Genomic DNA, 21,764 nt, shown 5'->3' with positions numbered 1-21,764 from the left:
AATCCTTCTAAGAAGTGTGATGGTCTCAAACTGCAGACACGTCTGTCAGTGTACAACTCACGCCATCTCCTGCAAGGCTGTTTTGAATATTAGCAACCTCAGTTTCTGGTACTTCAGCACTGCTGAGCTAGTGACCTCTCAAAACAACACGAGTCCCCGTCCGGGCAGTAGATTTGAGAGGAATAAATGATTGCGATTTGTTTCCCCAGGAAAGAAAGAAAATAGCTTTTTGCGGAACCCCCGAACGTGCCATTTCCCCAACAGGCGGTGGTGATTTGGAGCATCTTCCTTGACACAGGCTCCCCCAAAGCTCATTAAAAGCCAGATTTAGGCCTATACAACTTTTGGCTTGTTCCTCTCTCAAGGACAGAGAGAAAGGGACCCAGGCCAGAGGTTTTCTTACCCCGCTTCCTACCAGCTCACCCTGAAAAGCCCAAATCTGGCTTGATTCAGACTCATCCAAGGAGACCTAGTCTGATTCCATGGCTGGCTTTCTGCCCTGCAATTTCTCCCCATCACACATCCCTTCCTCCTTGATTATATTTGAAATCTCACAAAGGATTTTACAAATCGAAGAAAGCTAAGCATGCATCTCTTTGGCTGACCTATTTTTCCGTGAACGACTTTCAATTAAAACGCAATCACTCAGTCACCAACCAGGTTCAAAGGACTGATATAGATTTGGTTAGTGTTTAATGACAGGGAGACCAGTAAAGAGCACATAAGGGCTTTGTGCAGTCGCCATTGTGGGTGAAAAGGGGCGATGAAGGGACAGGCTGGAGACCCTTTGCAAACTTCTTCATTTGGCTTAATGCAGGTCCTGCTTATCTTCAACTGAGCAGAGACAAATAAAAATTGGGCACCCGGCATTTGGGGTCTCTGCAGCTGCAAACCCAGAAGCTCTGTCTCATATGATTTATGAAAATGAGCTTTTCTTCTTTTAACGTGTGCTTGACTTCATACAAAGGAGCACTTTCCCCTAAAGGGTCATTAATGAAGGTTACACCATAGTCTTAAAACAGGAAGTCAGATGAAATGTTTAATTATTTACGACGGAACATATAGAACATTTGCTGGGTTTGCACAGCTGAAGATATAATTAGAAGTTCCTAGAGAGAGAACAGGCTGACGGTGTGCAGAGATTTCAAACATATTAAAAAGAAAATTCTCCCCAAATTGCTCACAAATGTGAGGGATTAGTCAATATACCTGGGACTCTCTGAAACTTCATGATTGAGTAGCTGAGAATAAAAGATTGCTTCCCCTCTCAATGCCATTTTGGTAGACATTTTGAATGCAATAGCAAATTTGTAGCTCACCAGGACAAGCTCTCTGACGATGTATTAGAATTCATAATCCCAGTCGACACATCTAGTTACTTCGTTTTTAGATTCCTGCACTTTCCTTATTAGTACAAACATGACTAATGCAAATACCTTTGCAGACACCTGCATGCTGTTTTCTTGCATGTTCATAATGGCTTCAGAGATCTTGACATCTATTGGGTCCATGACAGACTCAATGTTGAATGGTCCTTCCAGTCGCTCTGCCACCAAGAGCATTGCATCTGTTAAAACACAGGAACATGATTTATAGGAGAACACAGAGCTCCAAGTCATTAGCCTGTGTTTAAACATTTCCAACAGAACTGGTTGAAAAATAATCATTCATTCAAAATTTATTTTTAAAGTTTATTTATTATTTTCAGAGAGAGAGAGAGAGGGTGCACAAGCGAACGGGGGAGGAGCAGAAAGAGAGAGAGAGAGAGTGAGAGAGAATCTCAAGCAGGCTCCCCACTGTTAGCACAGAGCCCCATGTGAGGCTCGAAGTCATGAACTGTGAGATCATGACCTGACCTGAGGTCAAGAGCCAGATGCTTAACCGACTAAGCCACCCAGGGGCTCCCCATTCATTCCAAATTTTTATTTGTTTTTATGCAGTCCAAAAATGGGGTGGATGACTAAACACCAAAGCAGTATTTTATTTAATTTCATTTGAATATTTAAAATTATTTTACATGTATAACACCAGGCTTAAAAATAAGAAAACTTGTTCACATTGAAAGAGTTGAAGGTATCTTAGTATTTCACATGAAGTTAAACCAAAGAACAAAAATAGAAACAAAGCAAAATTAGGTCAGGGACCAAGTAGATTTCAAAAAAAATGGAATCCAGCCTCTTTTCTCCTGGAGGATGGGGAAAATTGAGAATATTAAAGAAGAAGTGCTAATGCATGGATTTGGGTGCACAAAGGTCCAGACCCTACTCAAACCTTTCTAGATTTCCCAAGAACAGACCTGTCCCTGATTTGTACTATCACACCACTTTGGATGCCCTTCTGGGTTAGCACTTAGGCATGCTTTGGGGTAGAGACACATCTCTTACTTGGCTTTGTATATTCAAGGCTTATTATGGTGCCTATCACATTTTAAGCATCCAAAAATGTCTGTGAAACAAAATTGAGCTGAATTCAACTGAAGTATTGTTTGGGAAGCTTTAGTTTTCTGGAAAAGATGGTAATAGCGACCTGTTGACAGGAGCTATGTGTTAGGAGCTAGTAGCCCTGAGTTCTCATCCTTCATCTGTCACTGACTAGCTGAATGGCTATGGGAAAAAACCCTGAGCTTAGCTGGCCTCAGTCTAGTGAGGTGTATAAAAGGGACTGGTGATGAAGAGTCTCTCAGGGTCTATGGTGAAGGGCATATGTCCACTCCTACGGAGACATGAAAACTGGCTCGCTTTTGTTCAGGGCACAGCTTGGTAGCCTGCCTCCAACAGGACTGTCGAATAGAACTTTATGTGATGAGGACTATGTGGCTGTTGAAACTTAAAATGTGCCTAGTGCAACTGGAGAATTAAATTGTTAATAAATTAGTTGGCTTTTAATTAATTTACATGTAATTTTCATATTTTTTAAATGTTTCTTTTTGAGAGAGAGAGGGAGAGAGAGAGAGAGAGAGACAGATCACAAGCGGGGGAGGGGCAGAAAGAGAGGGAGACACAGAATCTGAGCAGGCTCCAGGCTCTGAGCTGTCAGCACAGAGCCCAGCGCGGGGCTTGAACTCATGAACTGTGAGATCATGACCTGAGCCGAAGTTGGAGGCTTAAGTGACTGAACCACCCAGGTTCTCCTAAATATACTTTTAAAATTTGCTTGAGACTGCTGGCTACCATATTAGGCAACACAGCCTAGGCTTTTAACATACAGATTCCCGTCTTGGATCTCAGGTTTTTCAATTGTGAAAGCTCTTGGGAGCCAATCTTAAAACAATTTCCTTCTTTCAAAATAATAGATGTTTATTATCAAACACTTACAAAATATTGAAAAAAAAAAAACCAACAAAAAGTGAAATACACTGATAATACCACTTCCCAGAAAAACACTCTGAACAGTTTGTGTAGGCCTTGTTTTTTTTCCTCTGTGCATAAATATTTTAAGCATGCAACTAGAAATATACCATACATATATCATATAATCTGCTTTCTAAATATAATATATTATTAATGGTAAATGCTGTTTATACAGTTATTTTATAGTATTAGTGTGAGGAGACCAAATTTTATCTTTATTCATATCCAACCATGCTCAACCAAAGCCCAACAATCAAAATTCTTTCAGGGTTATAAATAGTTATGAATTAGGCAGAGGAGAAACCTTTTAAGAGAGATGAATTCTTGTAAGAAGGATACAGTACTCTTTAGGAAGCACAGATTTACATTTCTAAAGAGGACTAGGTTTTGTGAACAACATAAGCTTGAACAGTATCAACTGCTTTTCTGCGCCAGCCCCCAGGATGGAGTCTGCTCTACAATTCGTGTAATGCCCCGGGAATAAATGCGCTCTCTTCCCGCCACATTCCTGGCACTCTGTCCCATAGTATCCTTGGGAAAATTTGGAGTATGAATAGATTCACAAAGATCCCCTAACAACAAATTTTCTGATTTTTTTCCCTTAGATAATGCAGACTTATCTGTGTACATCACGACAAGATCTTGTAACAAAAGTAGTGATTTCTCTGCATCTTGCTGACCTTAGTTATCTGGCAGTGTGGCCAGAGGATGTACATTGTAGGGTTGTAGTATTTTGATATTAAAGATGTTTTTCCCTTCAAGGATTTAAAAGGTGGCTGTTGTCTGAGAGCTGATCTATTTCTTTTCTGTCTTTGTATCTGTTTTGTATGTTTATTAAAAATAACCTCCCTTAGGGGCGGCTGGTGGCTCAGTCTGTTAAGTGTCTGACTCTGGATTTTGACTCATGTCATGATCCCAAGGTTGTGGGATTGAGCCCTGTTTGGGATTCTCTCTCTCTTTCCCTCTGCCCCTCCCCCATTCAAGTGCATTCTCTCTCTCTTAAAAAAAAAAAATCCCCTTTACCCTTAGCTTTCTAATAGGTTTTTTGATGATGATTTTTTATGACGAATGACCAAGTTTCTCTAGATGGGTATATCCTGCTAGAAGAAGCAAGAATCCTTGTACAGGAAAAAGAATTGGCCCTATGGAGTTACTCACAACGTGAAATGAAAGAAACTGATCCTTAAGGGATCAGTTAAGGGATCGTTAACTGTGTGTTTTACATAAGTATCTGCACAAATCATAATACAAAGAGTACTGGTCGGTCTATCTAGGTATATTCATCTGACATGAATGGGCTGACTTGAGACAGTGATACTGTAGGCTCTCCTGAAAATCTGAGAGCCATTGTGCTCTGGGTAATAAGGACCAGTGTTCAGACTGGATGCTAAGGACTTATTTTAGTGTGACAGTTTGAAATTATGGGGTTCTATCATAAAGTAGAGCTGTTTCTCTCTGGTGACTTCCATCTTTTTGTTCCCTGTTCCTTTCCCGCCATAGTGCATGCCTGTTAGGTTTCTGGTCTGCAAACTTACCTCCTCTTTTTAGACTCTAATCATGATAAAATTGCTCAGGGTGAACCACTCCTGATCATTTGCCTTTATGGCCTTGGAAAAAGGCAGCCCAGTTGATGATCCTGTATATTAAACATAACCAATGGTCACCTACACTCAAATTGGTTGCTCCTATATTTCCATTCTTTATTGCAACTCATTTAGTTTTTTATAAGAGCTAATTTCAGATGATACATTTTTGATGTAGGTGGGTTTCTAGTTTTCTTTTACTTTAGATCAGCAATTAAAATATGCTACTTTAAGTTATGTGGTTTAGGCTATTACTAATTATACATATATATATATATACACACACACGTATATATTATATATATGTACATATATATAATATATACATTATATACATATATATTTGCATATATGTATGCAAATATATATATAAATACACACGTATATACACACTAGTTTATATACCTTATATATATGTTAGTATATATTACATATATAAACTAATATATACTAATTATATACATATAATTACTAAGGAAATTAAATTCTCCTTTGAAGACTCAAAAGCCAATGTAGATTGGCTCAAAACCTCAGAATCATCATTAAGAGTAGTAACGTGCATACAGTTAACTATAGTATACTATATTTTACACCTAAAAATTTAAGAGAGTAGATATGTTATGTGTTTTTTACCAAAATAATAATAATAAAAAAGAATAGTAATTATTATTGTGCTGATCAACTACAGAGGTGGAGAAAAGGGAACACTTTTACACTGTTGGTGAGGACTTAAATTGGTGCAGCCACTGTGGAAAATGCTATGGAGTTTCCTTCAAAAAGTTTAAAATAGGACTACCATATGCTCCAGCAATCTCATTTCTAGGAAATAAAATCACAAACTTGAGAAGATATTTGCACCCCCATGTTCACTGAAGTATTACTTATAATGGCCAACATATGGAAACAATGGAACATCAACAGGTGAGTGGATAAAGATGATATATATATATATATATATATATATATATATATATATATATTATTCAGCCATGGGAAAGAAAGGAATTCTGTCATTTGTGACAACCTGGATGGACCTAGAGGGCATTATGTTAAGTGAAATAAGTCAGAGAGAGAAAGATAAATACTGTATGATCTCAGTTATATGTGGAATCTGCAAAAAATGAAGTCATAGATACAGAGAATGGACTGGTTGGTGGTTGCAAGAGGCAGGAATTAGGAGGTGGGACAAATAGGTGAAAGAGGTAAAAGGGTATAAACTTTCAGTTAATAAGTCCTGGGGATGTAATAATGTAAGGCATGATGACTATAGTGAACAATATTGTTTTGCACATTGGAAGATGCTGAGAGAGTAGATCTTAACATTTTTTTTAAAGTTTATGTTTGAGAGAGAGAGACACACAGAGAGAGACAGAGCACGAGTTGGGGAGGAGCAGAGAGAGGCACACACAGAATCCCAAGCAGGTTCCAGGCTCTGGGCTGTCAGCACAGAGCCTGATGTGGGGCTCAAACTCAATGAGTGGTGAAATCATGACCCGAGCTGAATGGAGTCAGACGCTCAACCAACTGAGCCACCCAGGTACTCAGCTAAGAGAGGAGATCTTAAAAGTTCTCATCACAAGAAAAAAATATGTGACTATGTATCATGACGGATGTTAAATAGACTTATTGTGTGATCATCTATCTATATATATATACACGCACATGTAATCATATATATATGTGTATATATATATGTATGTAATCATTATGTGGTACACCTTGGCCAATACAATGTTACATGTCAATTATATCTCAATGAAAACAAAAACAAAACAAAAACACATGTCTCCTTAAGATACAGTCATCCCTGTGCCCAGTTCCCCTTTTCATTCTAAATATACATGACAGGATTCCCCAGGGCCACAAAAGAAAAAGCTTTGTAGAAAACTCTTCTGAGTATTTTGCATTTCCACTACATAGCGTCATGCTTATACCTCCTGTATTTAGGAGTCTAGTTTAGCTACATTACAGAATGAGAAAGTGGCAGTGGAAAGCTAGAGCTATCCAGTCCTGGGACAATGCGTAGGCCTGGGAGTGAATGGCCACTCTCCCGGGGGCCCCAGACCTCAGGTGGTGAGAGGGTCTGCATGGCCCGCCGAGCAGCCAAGAGCATCCCTGCTTGACTGGTTTGCCTCCCACCGGCTGGGCAAGGTGGTCATTAGTTAAGCTCTCCAGGTGTCAGAAGAACCTTCCCTCTTCTTTGGGGTTGAAGGAAGACCTGCCTCTCTCCCCTCCCACTACTTTTGTGACACCAAGGCAGTCGTTCGTAAGTTCCTCTGCAATCAATTAAGCCACAACATGGCCATCACTTACTCCAGAGGCTGCCATCCTACGCTGTCTTAATTATCTCTGTGCCTTTTACGTTTTGGATTATTTGGAACATTATTTTTAACTGTGCTCTTGAGCTGTTATCTATTGCCAATTAAACTGGGGCAGGACTAGCATGTCAGCTAATGATCAGCCGATCCTTCTGCACATATCTTCTGTGTCATCCAAGTTTTGTTTCTCTTTTTTTTTTAATTTTTTTTGATATTTATTCCTTTTTTGAGAAACAGTGTGAGCAGGGGAGGGACAGAGAGAGAGGGAGACACAGAATCCGAAGCAGGCTCCAGGCTCTGAGCCATCAGCACAGAGCCTGACGCGAGGCTTGAACTCACGAACTGTGGGATCATGACCGAGCCCAAGTCGGATGCCTAACCGACTGAGCCACCCAGGTGCCCCTCTCTTTAAACAAAGGACTGTTGTCTTGCTCAAACAGTATATAAAACCTTCATTTCCAAATAGAGATTAAGTTTAGATGAGTTAAAAATAACTGGTATCAGTGCACCTGGGTGGCTCAGTCAGTTAAGTGTCTGACTCTTGATTTCAGCTCAGGTCATGATCTCATGGTTGTGAGATCGAGCCCCACATCGGGCTCTGCACTGAGTGTGGAGCCTGCTTAAGATTCTCCCTCTGCTCCCCACCCCCCCACAAATAAATAAGTAAGCATTAAAAAAAATAACTGGTATTGCAGCCTGAGGTTCCGAGGCACACAGACATAAGGCGACTCTGTGAGAGCACAGGGGGCTTGCATAGCAGCTCAACCCGGTGCTCATCCAAAGGTGAGGAGCCAGGCTGCAGGTAACACCACACCTCCAGGCCAAGGCGTTTTGCTCAAGTAAGCGCAGACATTTCTGTTACGAATGAGGACACCTGATTCTGATTAGATGGAGGCAGGTGCCTGTGTTTCCATCTAGGACCATCTATTAAGTGCCGGAGACATAACGCACGTCCCAGAGTCCCATCTTGCTCATCTATGAAGTAGAGGTGATGACAATGTCTACCTAATAGTAGTGGCAAGAGGAACCAAATGAAATCGTAAAGTTGTTAGTTCAATGCCTGGCACATACATACTCAGCTGTCCGCAAAGGTTAGCTCATACAAGGCACCACCTCTGGGTGGAAGTGGAAAAGAGAGGACCAACTTACAAGATACTTTGGTGGAAGCGTTGACGGCAATTGACGTGAGTTGTAAGAAAGTAAGAGGCACACGGATGACTTTAAGATGTATAGCTCTTTGGTATGCCAAATCAATGTTTTGATAACAGCTGCTTTGTGATGGATGAGTTCACTGCTGAGACGCAAGACTGTGTTATTTTCTCATGATGTCAAGCTCTACCAATTAATGATAACTACGAAGTCTTTGATGCCCTTCCTATTGAGAGGTGGGGTTTATGTCCCATCCCCTTGAATCTGGGTGGGCTCTGTCACTACTGTCACTAACAGCACATAGTAGAAAGGACATTGCCAATTTCTAGACCGATACCGAAGACACTGTAGCTTCCGGTTTCTGTGTCTTATGAGACTCTACTCTGAGATCACCATGCTGGACTGGTCCTGGTGACAGTCGCAGCTGGGCCCAGATTTCCAGCCACCCTTGCTGCTGCAGGCAGAATGTCTGTGTCCCTCCCAAATCCATATGTTGAAACCTAATCCCCAAGATGATGCTATTTGGAGGTGGGGCCTTTGGGAAGCGATTAGGTCATGAGAGCTCTGCCCTCATGAATGTATTAGTGCCCTTATAAAAGAGACCTCAGAGAACTCCCTGTCCCTTCCGTCATGTGAGGGCACATTGAGAAGACGGGTGCGTATGAAGGGAAGCAGTCTCGCACCAGACACCAAATCTCCTGGCGCTTTGACCTAGGATCTCTCAGCCTCCAGAAGTGTGAGAAATACATGTTTGCTGTTTAGACCATACAGTCTGTGGCATTTTTGTTATAGCAGCCCCTATGGGGCTAAGACACCTGCCGTGGTGCCAGACACATGAGGGAGGTAGTCTAGGACCTTCCAGACTCCTCTCCCAGTTGATTTACCATCTAGCGACCCCCGTCAGCACCATGTGGAGCAGAAGAATCAGCCAGCTGAGTTGTACTAAAATTCCCGATCCACGGTACTGTTATCTGTAATAATACAATTATTATAAGCTGTTAAATTGAGGGCCATTAATTTGTGACAACAGGAAACCAGGTTGCGTATGTGGTTGCAGCCACATGACAATATTTATAAAATATTCAGATATTTTCCCAGTATTTGTTTGACAGGACCTAAATATTCAGAATTCTAGCCAATTTATATTTGACAAACTTAACACCTATGATATAACCCCGGTTTACAAACACTGGAATGATCAAGAAAAAATAAATATTGTCCTCCAGGGAACATACAAAAAACAAAAACAAAAACAAAACCTTGCTCTAAGCCTACAGAGCACTAAGGGCCCCCAAATGCACATCAGCTAGCCTCACATCAGGATATACTTTTCTCCTGGGAGGTGAGCATGAGACAGAGAGGCAGCAGGCTTGGCAAAAGGTAAATACTCTGATTTTTTTCTAAGTATTTGACTTTACGAAGAGCAAGAACTCTGACACAGGAGCTGGATGTTATCTCTGATCTCTGGATGGCACTGGATTAAAACCTGTCTTGCTGCAGGGACTGTTGAATGTTTACACTCCTCTAGGATATAAATATTAAGTAGGATTTCATACGATCAGATAAATATTTTTAATTTATTTCTTGAGAAAAGGAGATGTAACATCCGAAATATCTTACTGAATGCTACGGATTTTAATGTAGAAGGGAGTGATTTTCAAAATGTTTTAGAGGAGACAGGAAGAGAAAGCTTTTATTTTCAAATGAGGTGTTACCAGGCTTTTCCTAAATAATGATAGAGTAGAAATGACCTTGAAAATTCAGTTAAGGGGCTCCAGGGTGGCTTAGTCCGTCAAGCGTCCGATTTCGGCTCAGGTTACCATCTCACGGTTCCTGGGTTCGAACCCTGCATCGGGCTCTTGTGCTGACAGCTCAGAGCCTCGAGCCTGCTTCCGATTCTGTGTCCCTCTCTCCATCTGCCCCTCCCCTGCTCGTGCTCAGTCTCTCTCTCTCTCTCTCTCTCTCTCAAGAATAAAAAACACATTAAAATTTTTTTTAAACAATTTTTTTCCCTTTGAGGGAAATCTGAATTAAGATAAAAACTTCATTTCAAAGTTCTCATTAAACCTTTTACATTTGTCTTAATAATCTACTTTTTGAAAAATGAAATCTATAAGCACAATTTACTTTATAGTTTCATAGGAATTCCATAGTGACCATTTTTTTTTACAAGTAATGCTCTCCCTCTTCCATCTGATGCACCAGTGTTTTAGCCTAACCAAGATATTTTCCCCACTGAGAAGCAGAAAAAAGAATTAAAAAAATAATAATAAAAGAAAATCAAGAAATATTAAAGGTACCCTGGTAAATTCATTCACTGGCATCCAGTTATTCATTAAAAAAATTTTTTTTAAGTTTATTTACTTATTTTGAGAGAGACAGAGAGCACAAGTGGGGGAGGGGCGGAGACAGAGGCAGAGAGAAACCCAAGCAGGCTCCCTGCTGTCAGCTTAGAGCCTGATGGGGGGCTCGAACTCATGAAATGTGAGATCGTGACCTGCGCTGAACCCGAGAGTCGGGCGCTCAACTGACTGAGTCACCCAGGTGGTCCCACATCTAGTTATTCATTAAAAGAAAACAAAAAAACCAGCTTCAACATACATGTATGTGCTCATTTATGCCCATGGGATAGATGTAATTAGAAAGCTTTGCTTTCTGTGGCTTCTGGAAACAGGCACATTGAGTATACACGTCCTTTGCTCTTGCCAAATCGATTAATTAAATTTTTTTTTTTCAGCGTTTATTTATTTTTGGGACAGAGAGAGACAGAGCATGAACGGGGCAGGGGCAGAGAGAGAGGGAGACACAGAATCAGAAACAGGCTCCAGGCTCTGAGCCATCAGCCCAGAGCCCGACGCGGGGCTCGAACTCACGGACGGCGAGGTCGTGACCTGGCTGAAGTCGGACGCTTAACCGACTGCGCCACCCAGGCGCCCCAGCCAAATCGATTAACTAAAATGCTCATGAGATCTTGGACAGGAATGTGTTTCTGGAGAGGCCTGGAAAGGGCAGAGCTAGAGGCGACAGGGATCCAGAGGCATGTAGACCTGAGCTGGGTACTCAGAAAAGGGTGGCCACGCCAGGGTAGAGAGCACGTGCTCTTTCTGGTCATAAGGGCCATGCCCTTCTCAGAGGGGCTTTTCTTTTTTCCTTGTAGTTTTTGTTTTTGGTTTTTAAGGCAATTCTATGGGAAAGACATTTTCACTTTTAGAATTCTGATTCATAAGAATCCCAAACAGAGACTATTTCCCCCTCTCTGGACTGCACTTCTGACTTTTTACATTGATCACGATCCCTACTTCTGCCTTTGCTGCTCTGTCATCTCTCCTCTGACGTGGCTAGCAGAACTGTCTTTAAAAGTGCAATCAGATGAGGTCACTGCCTTGTTCTAAAGGTTGCCATGGACTTTAGGAGAAAGTCAGGACCTCTTAGCCTGGCCTTAGCAGCCCTGTCCACTACCACCCATGGTGCCCCAGCCCCATGTACAGGACTCCCTTCTCAGCATTCCATCAGAACTCTGAAAATGACATCGACATTGTCACCAACGTCCCTCACACATGCAATCCCTCCTGAAATTGATGGCCGACTGTTATTCTATATGTTGCCTTGTTCTCATTTTATCTGCTGGAGAACTTCCAAAGGTTCAAGTCTGAAAAGAGATTGGTAACCAGACTTCATCCCTCATTGCAAATTCACTTCTCACCACTGAACATGTCCCGTGGCTTCCTGCTGTTACAAATAACGCCACAGTGAGTATCCTTGCACATGATTCATTCAACATATGTGCAAATAACTGTGTTGGATAAAATCTTAGGAGTTCAACTGCTAGGTCAAATATATTTTGGCATTTAAAATTTTGACAATGCCAAAGTTCTCTCTGTAAAGACTGTACCTGTTTACATTCCTGATAGCAATACACAACAGTGTCTGGTTTTCTAGGTCTCAAACTTTTAGATGTTGTTAAGATCAAACGGTTGGCTGTTTGCCAATCTGATAGGGTAAGAAACTGGCATCTCAGTGTGGCTTTGACTTGAATTTCCTTCATTATAAGATTGAACATCCTTTAATATGTTTAATACCGGATTTTTCTCTTCATATTCTTCGTTCACTTATTTTTCTGTTGATTAATTTTTCATTTTGATATAAGGAATTATTTTTTGTAAAAATAAATACGTTAAAGACATCAGCTCTTTGGTGACATGAATCACCATTTCCTCTCACTAGTTGCCATTGATCGTTGGACTTGGTTCATGGTAGTTTTTGCTACGCAGAAATTTGAAATTTTTTATAGTCAAATTTACCACTCATTTGTTCATTCTTGGTCTTGTGTCGTATTACACAGGCTTTCTCCTTTCCAAGTTCACCTCTATGACCTAATGTACTTCCACTCAGGTATTCCCTCACTATCTTCCTTGCTATTCCATGAATATTGGCCTGGTACTTCTTCCTTGAATACTCTCCCCCAAATTTCTATTTCTCTCTTATTTTCTACTGGTCTCTCCCCCGTGTCACATCTTAGAAAAACCTTCTCTACCCTACAAACTACCACTCTTATCTGATTGCTGTTTATTTATTTTTGAGAGAGAGAGAGAGAAAGAGACAGGGAGAGAGGGAGAGAGAGAACATGAGTGGGGAAGGGGTGGAGAGAGAAGGTGACAAAGAATCCCAGCAGGCCCCATGCTGCCAGCACAGAGCCTGATGCAGGGCTCGAACCCACAAACCATGAGATCGTGACCTGAACTGAAGGTGGACACTTAACTGACTGAGCCATCCAGGTGCCCTTGATTACTGAATTCTGGACAGCAAGAAGGCACAGACTTCATCTTTGTTGTCTGTAGTCCCAAACCCTAGAAAAACTGGGATCTGGAGTTGTGAAATCATCATTTGTTAAATAAATTATTGGAACAGTTTTTAAAAACTCTTTATTTTCTTCTAGAAACTTAAAAGCTAATTTGCTGCCCTCCTCTTTGCCTTAAGACTCTGTCTGTCTGTCTGTTCCCCTGCCATGTGCACCATCACAAATGCCTGCAAAACTTTATTAGCGCTGGCCTGGAGGATAAATAGCCCCTTGCTGGCTTTTGATGTGTTATAAGGTAGATGAAGAGTTTCTGTGGGAATTCAGAATCTTATTGTACTTTTTTATTAGGTAGAATAACTTTTTAGATCTTTTAGCTTGAAACTGAAAAGTATGGCTGGTTTCCTTTCTGTCAGAGGTCATTCCTAGGTTAATCTAAAAAAAAAAAGTTGACATATTTGGCTTTTACCAAACAAAGCAATTCCTGTTGTTTCTCAAGAGTCCAAGTTTGCCATTAACTTTGAAAACAATCTCTGTGATAAATGTTATATGTGTTTTTTCCTGGCAATTTGTCCACATTCACTAAATACCAAATTAATGATCTTTTTTTTTTTTCTTATTTTGCCAAGCCTGTGCGGTGTTTAGGTCCATTAAACGACAACAACAACAACAAAAGACAAAGAAGACAACAACAGGAGTCAGATCTAGCTACAGAAATCAATACCACAAAGTGAGGTAAATAATAGAAAATGGAAATGAACCAATTAAATGCAGTTTAAAATAGTGCACAGATATTTGATACCAAATAAGGCAGGGACAGTCACCCAGAATAATTACAGTAACTAAAGAACTTAAGCCAAATAAAAGAGAATTTAATGAAGATCACTGTTTACTTTGAAACCAAATCCAGGAAGAGGAGGAGAGAACAAATATACAAACTAATTTAATTCGGAAACCAATGCAAACAAAGAGGTTTATTTTGCTTCTACACTGTAAAAGAAAATGCAAATTGTGGGAGAAACATTCTCCAGTACTCCCAGCACAGTACAGACATTGGAATTTCCAGGACTCATTTTCAGATGTTGGTTTCTTGTTAGTAGAATGATGCATTGCATTTCATAAAATGTAATATATTCACGCAAGCATCATCTCAATTCTGTATTATATCTTTGAGATGTTTAGTTACATCATGAGCCAGAAAGAGTGGGCTTTGTAAATCATGAACTTGATGGACATCAAAGTGTATACTACCAACCATAATCCTTTATTCAAATTTTTATTGCTGGTTCTTCATATGAATAATTTTTTATGTCATTTGTAGCTAGGAACGTTCAAAAAATTCACATCAACCCAACAATCTTTGCCTTGATGATGAATCACAGGATTAAAGGGTAAAGAATTCTTAAAGATCTCTTTCACAGAAGAACTATACTTATCTTTACATTCTTGGTGCCTCCAGAGGGTTCTGGTATCTAGTGGATTGATTTGGACCAACCAGTTGGTTTTATTGTTTAGGAAACAAGAACCCAAAGAAGAAAAGCAAATCATTCAGTGCAAACAACATTCCTTTGACCAAAATCTTTGTTCTCTCTTTCTCTATCCATTATACCAAGTATTGAAATTGCTCAAATAGCATCAATGTGCTTACTTACTATTTTGTTACTTAAAATTACAAGTGTTTCACCACTTTTAAAAATATCGAAAGAGAAAGCATAAATGATAAAGATAGAACATTTTTGCCCTAAGATTTTTCTCCTTCCTTCTTTGCTGCAGTTAAGTTTTTCTTTAAGCCTCCTTTAGGGCCCCAGTTCTTTCAGTGTGGGCACCGTGATCCTCAATTGTCCCTGACAAACTTATAAAAGCATTCACTTCGAGTCATAGGCTCCGCGACCCTGGGCAAATTGCTTAACCATTGTGATCCTGGTGTCCTCTGTTATCATGGGGGCTCTTCCTATGTCACCGTGGGGGTTAGATGGAACTAGGCACGTAGCACACTAAATGCTTATTATTACAGTATGCTTATTGTATCTTTGTGGAGAGGAGAGTCCTTTCATTTACCAACAAAATGAATATTGAAGGTTTGATTCCATCATCATCCACGAGGTCATAAACCCTTACTGAAAGAGGACAATATCTGACACAACCCCCTTATCTTACAGAGAAGGTCACCCAGTCTCAGTGACACGAGGGGTCTAGTGATTTGACTGGACACCCTGGCAGACTTCTGACCATTGTCCAGTTCTGTCTTCAAACAGGCCTTCTCTACTACATCGTGCTGGTTCCTTCTGCACAGTCAGCCAACCTACCATTAAGAAACAGAACCAGTTACTCCTCATCAGGGAAATACAAATCAAAACCACACTCAGATATCACCTCACGCCAGTCAGAGTGGCCAAAATGAACAAATCAGGAGACTAGATGCTGGAGAGGATGTGGAGAAACGGGAAACCTCTTGCACTGTTGGTGGGAATGCAAACTGGTGCAGCTGCTCTGGAAAACAGTGTGGAGGTTCCTCAAAAAATTAAAAATAGATCTACCCTATGACCCAGCAATAGCACTGCTAGGAATTTACCCAAGGGATACAGAAGAGTACTGATGCATAGGGGCACTTGTACCCCAATGTTTATAGCAGCACTCTCAACAATAGCCAAATTATGGAAAGAGCCTAAATGTCCATCAACTGGTGAATGGATAAAGAAATTGTGGTTTATATACACAATGGAGTACTATGTGGCAATGAGAAAGAATGAAATACGGCCCTTTGTAGCAACATGGATGGAACTGGAGAGTGTGATGCTAAGTGAAATAAGCCATACAGAGAAAGACAGATACCATATATTTTCACTCTTATGTGGATCCTGAGAAACTTAACAGAAACCCATGGGGGAGGGGAAGGAAAAAAAAAAGAGGTTAGAGTGGGAGAGAGTCAAAGCATAAGAGACTGTTAAAAACTGAGAACAAACTGAGGGCTGATGGGGGGTGGGAGGGAGGGGAGGGTGGGTGATGGGTATGGAGGAGGGCACCTTTTGGGATGAGCACTGGGTGTTGTATGGAAAGCAATTCGACAATAAATTTCATATATTGGAAAAGAAAAAAAGAAAAAAGAAACAGAACCAGTTAAAGCATTTCGGGTGTCAATAAACCAAAAAAGCCTAAACCTTTTGCCAGTATATTGCAGTTAAAGCAATCCTCCTATTTCTTCCTCCTTTGCCCTAAAAGTTAATAAAGCAAATAACCCCAGAGACCATTTGTTCCTGTAGCACAAGGGCTTGCAACCTACATGGAATGAATCACGAACCTCTCCCAGAACCAATAAAAAATAAATAAATGAAAAGTCAGGTGTGTTGTCAGAATTCCCTGCTGGGTCTGAACTGAGTGATTAGTGAGCTATTCAGCAAGCAACGGAACCCTTCTCTCCTTCTCATGTGTGTACTGGTGTTATTAAAAAGTATAGATTTTTTATTATTTTGTTGCCATGCGAAACAAAAGGAAGATGAAAATACAGGGCAGTCTGCCCTATATCATGGGTCATCAGACCCAAAGTAAAATGCTGGATTGTTTAAGAGAAGAAAAACCCCCACCATTTTGGCAGGTGATAACTTCATCTCTTCTCACATCTGATTCACCCTGTGAAATGGCGAGATGACTTGTATTATTTCTTCTGTCTCTACATCTTTAAAAAAAATTTTTTTAAATGTTTTTATTTTTGAGACAGAGAGAGACAGAGCATGAGCAGGGGAGGGGCAGAGAGAGGGGGAACACAGAATCCGAAGCAGGCTCCAGGCTCTGAGCCGTCAGCACAGAGCCTGACATGGGGCTCGAACTCATGAACCACAAGATCATGACCTGAGCCGAAGTCCGTTGCTTAACCAACTGGGCCACCCAGGTGCCCCCACAAGATTTCTTTTTATGCTGAAGAACATATTAGCTGAATTGGAAGGGAAGTTTTTGGGCAATATTCACTCCTTTTTTATCTTAAGTCTCTCCTAGCCAGGGAGTGGATCTTCAACTGCACATTGGACATCTCCACCGAGTGTCTATTTATGTATGTTTGTTGTATAAAATTTGGAAAAAAGAAGAGAATAAAAATCCTCTGATATACCAAGACAGAGATCACTATGGGTAATATTTTGTGGTACTTCCTGGTGTGAATTCTAATATGAATAGTATTGGGGTCAGGCTAAATGCAGTTTTCCCCCTTTACTTTCAGTTCAATAGCACAGAGTGAGATATCCCCACTACATCCAAGAACATATCCCTTTTAGTGACTGCACGATATTTTATGTCTTCAATGCATTCTAAACTTCTGTCACCTTTCTACCATAGTTGGCTTTATAAGTTCTTACCAGATTTTGCACGGCTATGAAATAGAGCTCCTATCTTTGATCTGTACCTATTTCTGATTATCACCTTAATATAGATTTCTGGGGTGCTGGTGTGGCTCATTCTGTTAAGCACTGGACTTTGATTTCGGCTCAGGTCATGATCTCATGGTTCGTCGTCAGTCTGAGCCCCGCATTGGGCTCTCTACTGTCAGCTCAGAGCCGTTTTTGCATCCTCTGTCCCCGCCCCTCCTCTCTGCCCTTCCCCCACTCATGCTCTCTCTTTCTCTCTCAAAAATAAATAAACATTAAAGAAAGATAGATTTCTTTAAATTGACAGTTTTTTATTAATTTAAAAATAAGTATAACAAACTTTCGATAAATACAAAAAGTTCAGACTTTAATATGGAGAAATACCCTTAATATAGAAAGCTAAATGTAGGCAAGAGAAATAGTTCTGATTCCACCATTTCATAGACCTCTGCATTTAAAAGGCAGCCATTTAAGATGATACTGCATTTTTAAATATAAAAATTTAGAATTAAAAGAATTGCTTGTTTCAATGCATTAAAAGGAGACACGGGTTCTAGTACCTTCACCACAACCTACGCATGTGACACTGAAGTTATTACTTCACCTCTGTAAAGTTCAGTGTTTCAGTTTGTAGATATCTCATGGGCATTCTAGCTCCAAAGCCACGTGGATCTATAGCTCTAGACCATCTCGGAGGGAGCATGCTAGAGCATCTGGGATCAGCGAGGATGAGTGCATGGGTGTTGGCGGATAAACCAAAGACAAAGTGGGTGGGGCCACTGGCCTAGGATTCTGAACCAAGCAGGTTCTGACCCAAGCAGGGGCAACAGCAGCCAGAGGTGTTCACTAAGCATCCAAGTGAAGGACGTGTGCGGCACAGATGAAGAAAAGCTATAGGGATGCAGATAAGATGCCACCCATGGAAACAAACACAAGCCGCCCACGTTGGGAGGATGTAGAAAGAATGGATAGGTGTGTGTCCTGTCACAGAAACACTTGGCTTTTACTTTTGTCTCCATTCTTAAGACCATTTCCTCTCCAGATAACGTTAAAGGAAAGAAAACTGTGTATAAAAAGGTAGGCTTTAAAAACGGCCAATTGGAATCCACCAGTGATTTCTGAAAAGCCAGTCAGAGGAAAATGGGTCAGTGGCCCCAAATCCAACTTGAAACTGCAATGCAAGGGAAGCAGGACTTTGAAATGTGGGGGCAGTATTATCGAGCTGTGTGCATTATCGTGTTCGATGATCATGGACGTCTGGAGTAGATGATCATGAAAGACTTAGGTATGGAGGCAAGGGGATCAGCAGGTAGCCATTCACTTAGATTCGAAGGCAAACAAATAGCTTAGTTGTTGAAGAGCCACCAGTCAAATCACTTCCTACATCCTGCCAGCAGCGTCTCATTTAATCCACTGGCTCTCAGAGGTAGATGCGGGGCTTAAACGAATGAACTTCGTGAAGCCAGAGTTTTCATATTGAGAATGGAGCCGGATGTCAACCCAGATCCATGAGACTCCAACCTCTAAGCTTGTAACCGTTACTCTCTGTGCTTCTAAACACTTAACAAGATTTTAAAAATATCCATATTCAAAAGGCAATGTGAAAGTCCTAGAACTGCTTGCAGAATTAATCAAAGCATTACAATACATTGCAAAATTTGAGAGATGCTCTTCAGGGAGGAAGTCTTTGTTATCTCGGTCAAATAACACATCCAGTGTCAAAGACCTTGATGTTTTTCTAGAGAATTCCCTCTATTTTCTTTAAGTATGTATGTAAGGTTTTAAGAGCAAAAGACATAGAAAACATAGGCTTGCTTACAATAGAAGTAGAAAAAAAAATCAGGATGAGTATCTGCTATTTGGTGATAGAGTCAACTCCAAAAACTGGTGCCCGGTGCCTTCCCATTTGTATCCTTACCTAGGTAGACAAACATGTGCCAAGTTATTTCTGCTAACACACCTGAATTAACTGTAAGACACCTTTGGGTATTTGTAAATCAATAATACTACTGTTTTTTAAAGCAAACATGTATCTTGAAAACAGGCTCAGAGATCTTTGTAAGAAAGGGAACAGTAATCTGAGGTTACTAAAAGACAATGAATGGGACTGATTTTAAAGAAAAAGCAAGGTGGTATATTTTAGTGACAAATGGGTGACATATACATGTATGCATATTCAGTGTATTACTTGCTATACTTTTTAAAAACGTGGCTATCTTTTAAATGCTGCCTGTAATCATATTCAATAAGCTTGCACAAACTATTTTACTCCCATGGCTATGAAGCTCTGAATTCTGTAGTTAGGACACATTTGCCTCCCCGAAGAACCTCCCAGAACTATCATTTAGAATTTAGCTAGGCAGAAGATGTACTGAAAGATACCTGGTGTGATTATTTCCCATTCTTCCTGATCGTTCAGAATTTTAGATCTAGGTTTGAAGTCGCGATGCCACTGGCCTCTCTACTGTTAGCTGTTTAACTTCATCTGTATTTAATTTTTGTTTCTTTCATATTTCTTCTACACATACTCCCAGATGCCGTCAGGAAATGGGCCCATTTTGAATACATCACATAAATACACTGCAATGGGGGAAGGCCTCTTCATTTTGAAAATGCCACACAGCACAACGGCTGAAAGGAGGTTCATTGAGTAATATTAGCTGCATTTCTATGGGAGCACTAGAAGTGCTTTTTTCCCAAAGCACTTAACATAGCAAAATTGCCTCACTCATCATAGCCAAGCAGTCACCTTTAGAGTGGTACACGGAGCTGTTTTTCAGGATGGAGTAACACTTCAGACGGGATGGGAAATGAAGAAGAATTCGGTGTCGAGCGGTAATGGTAGGGGAATTTAAGCAGGAAAAGTAAAATTACTTCTTTGGAATTGGGTCAGAACTCTTAAGACTAACAGCTATCCAGATAGAGACTATTCTGAGAATGCCACTGGATATTTTAATGAATAAACCCCTTCCGGCAGAAAGACACGTCTATTGTATACATCTGTATCGTATACATCTATCCCTTTTCCCCCACATACATTTATTATGTAGAAGTCTTAAATATATTTTTAAAAATTGACCCAGAAAAATGTGTATTCGTTCTTCAAAACTTGCATTAGACTGTACATTTACGGTCAGATTTATTTTTAAAGGTTAACTAAACAATATCAACATAGTACAGAAAAGCTAGAGAATTGAAATAAATAATTAGAAAGTAGAATGCTTACAATAGCACTATTGGAATTAAAAATGGAGGGGGGTCAGAAACAATCCTTTATGGCAGCATAACTCCTGAATGGCTAAGCCATTAAAGAACCCTGGACCACTGGACAGAACTAAAGACTCTCAACCCTTGACTTTGTTGACTGTTGACGCATTGTTTTCTTCACTCATTTATTTAATTAGCCAACAAGTAGTGAGTACCTGTGATGTATGAGGTCCCTACTACCTATGAGACTCACAGAAAAACAAACAAGCATACTAGCAATTATTATTAGGTGTGATGGAGTCTAAGCAGGAAAGTACCCAGTGCAATGGAACCTCAAAGAGAAAGCATTTAGATCAGCCTGTGGGGGTGGGGTGGGGAGGAGCAGAGATAGCTTTCTGGAGCTGTGTTTTTGAAGCCTGATACTTTGCTACTGGGGGTTAGCAAAGTAGAGAAGAAAGAGTGGGAGGTGTGGGTGGAATAGAAGATGGAATATCAGATAAGAGGGAACAGCAAGAAGAAGGCAGAGACAAAGAGATGGTGAAAAGCATGATGAGAAAGGGAGACCACAGGAGAATGAGGGGTCGAGTTTCAAAGGGAAAAGATGACAGGTCAGAGGCTCAGTGGAAATGTCCAATGAGCAGCTGGATACCCATATCCTGGCTAGCAGAGAGAGTAGGGCTCTGGAGCAAATTTATGTTACAAAAGGAGTGATTACTGCCCCCAAACTTGCCTTCCAGCCCAGCCAATATGTTCTTCAGCATTCTTGGGAATAATATCAAAAAGAACAAATTGATAATATAAATCATTTATATTGATGGCATAGGCTTATGCAAATCTACTTGACAAAAGCATCCATGGCATGCATTTAGCAGCCTCTGGTTGTTCTGGCAGGCTTTTCCCTGTCATTTAACCCCAACGCTATTCTGCTCAGTCACTTACCACTCTGGTTTTCTGCTTTTCCTTCTCTTTTACTCATTTCCCTCACTCCTCACACTTGTGCTTTCTGT

General features: G+C 40.5%; 1 protein-coding gene across 1 annotated transcript in view; it reads right to left on the bottom strand.

Moving 5' to 3' along the window:
• GPC6 (glypican 6) overlaps positions 1 to 21,764 on the bottom strand; it is a 1,104,197-nt gene that overhangs the window by 106,563 nt on the left and 975,870 nt on the right. The window contains exon 5 of the mRNA XM_015082430.3: positions 1,437 to 1,567. Within this exon, the coding sequence (XP_014937916.2) occupies positions 1,437 to 1,567 (131 nt within the window). The remainder of the gene's footprint in view (positions 1 to 1,436; positions 1,568 to 21,764) is intronic.

Source organism: Acinonyx jubatus, chromosome A1 (genome assembly GCF_027475565.1).
Source record: "Acinonyx jubatus isolate Ajub_Pintada_27869175 chromosome A1, VMU_Ajub_asm_v1.0, whole genome shotgun sequence".
Lineage (NCBI taxonomy): Eukaryota > Metazoa > Chordata > Mammalia > Carnivora > Felidae > Acinonyx > Acinonyx jubatus.
The sequence above is the reverse complement of the archived record's forward strand: the minus strand, read 5'-3'. Positions and strand labels throughout refer to the sequence as shown.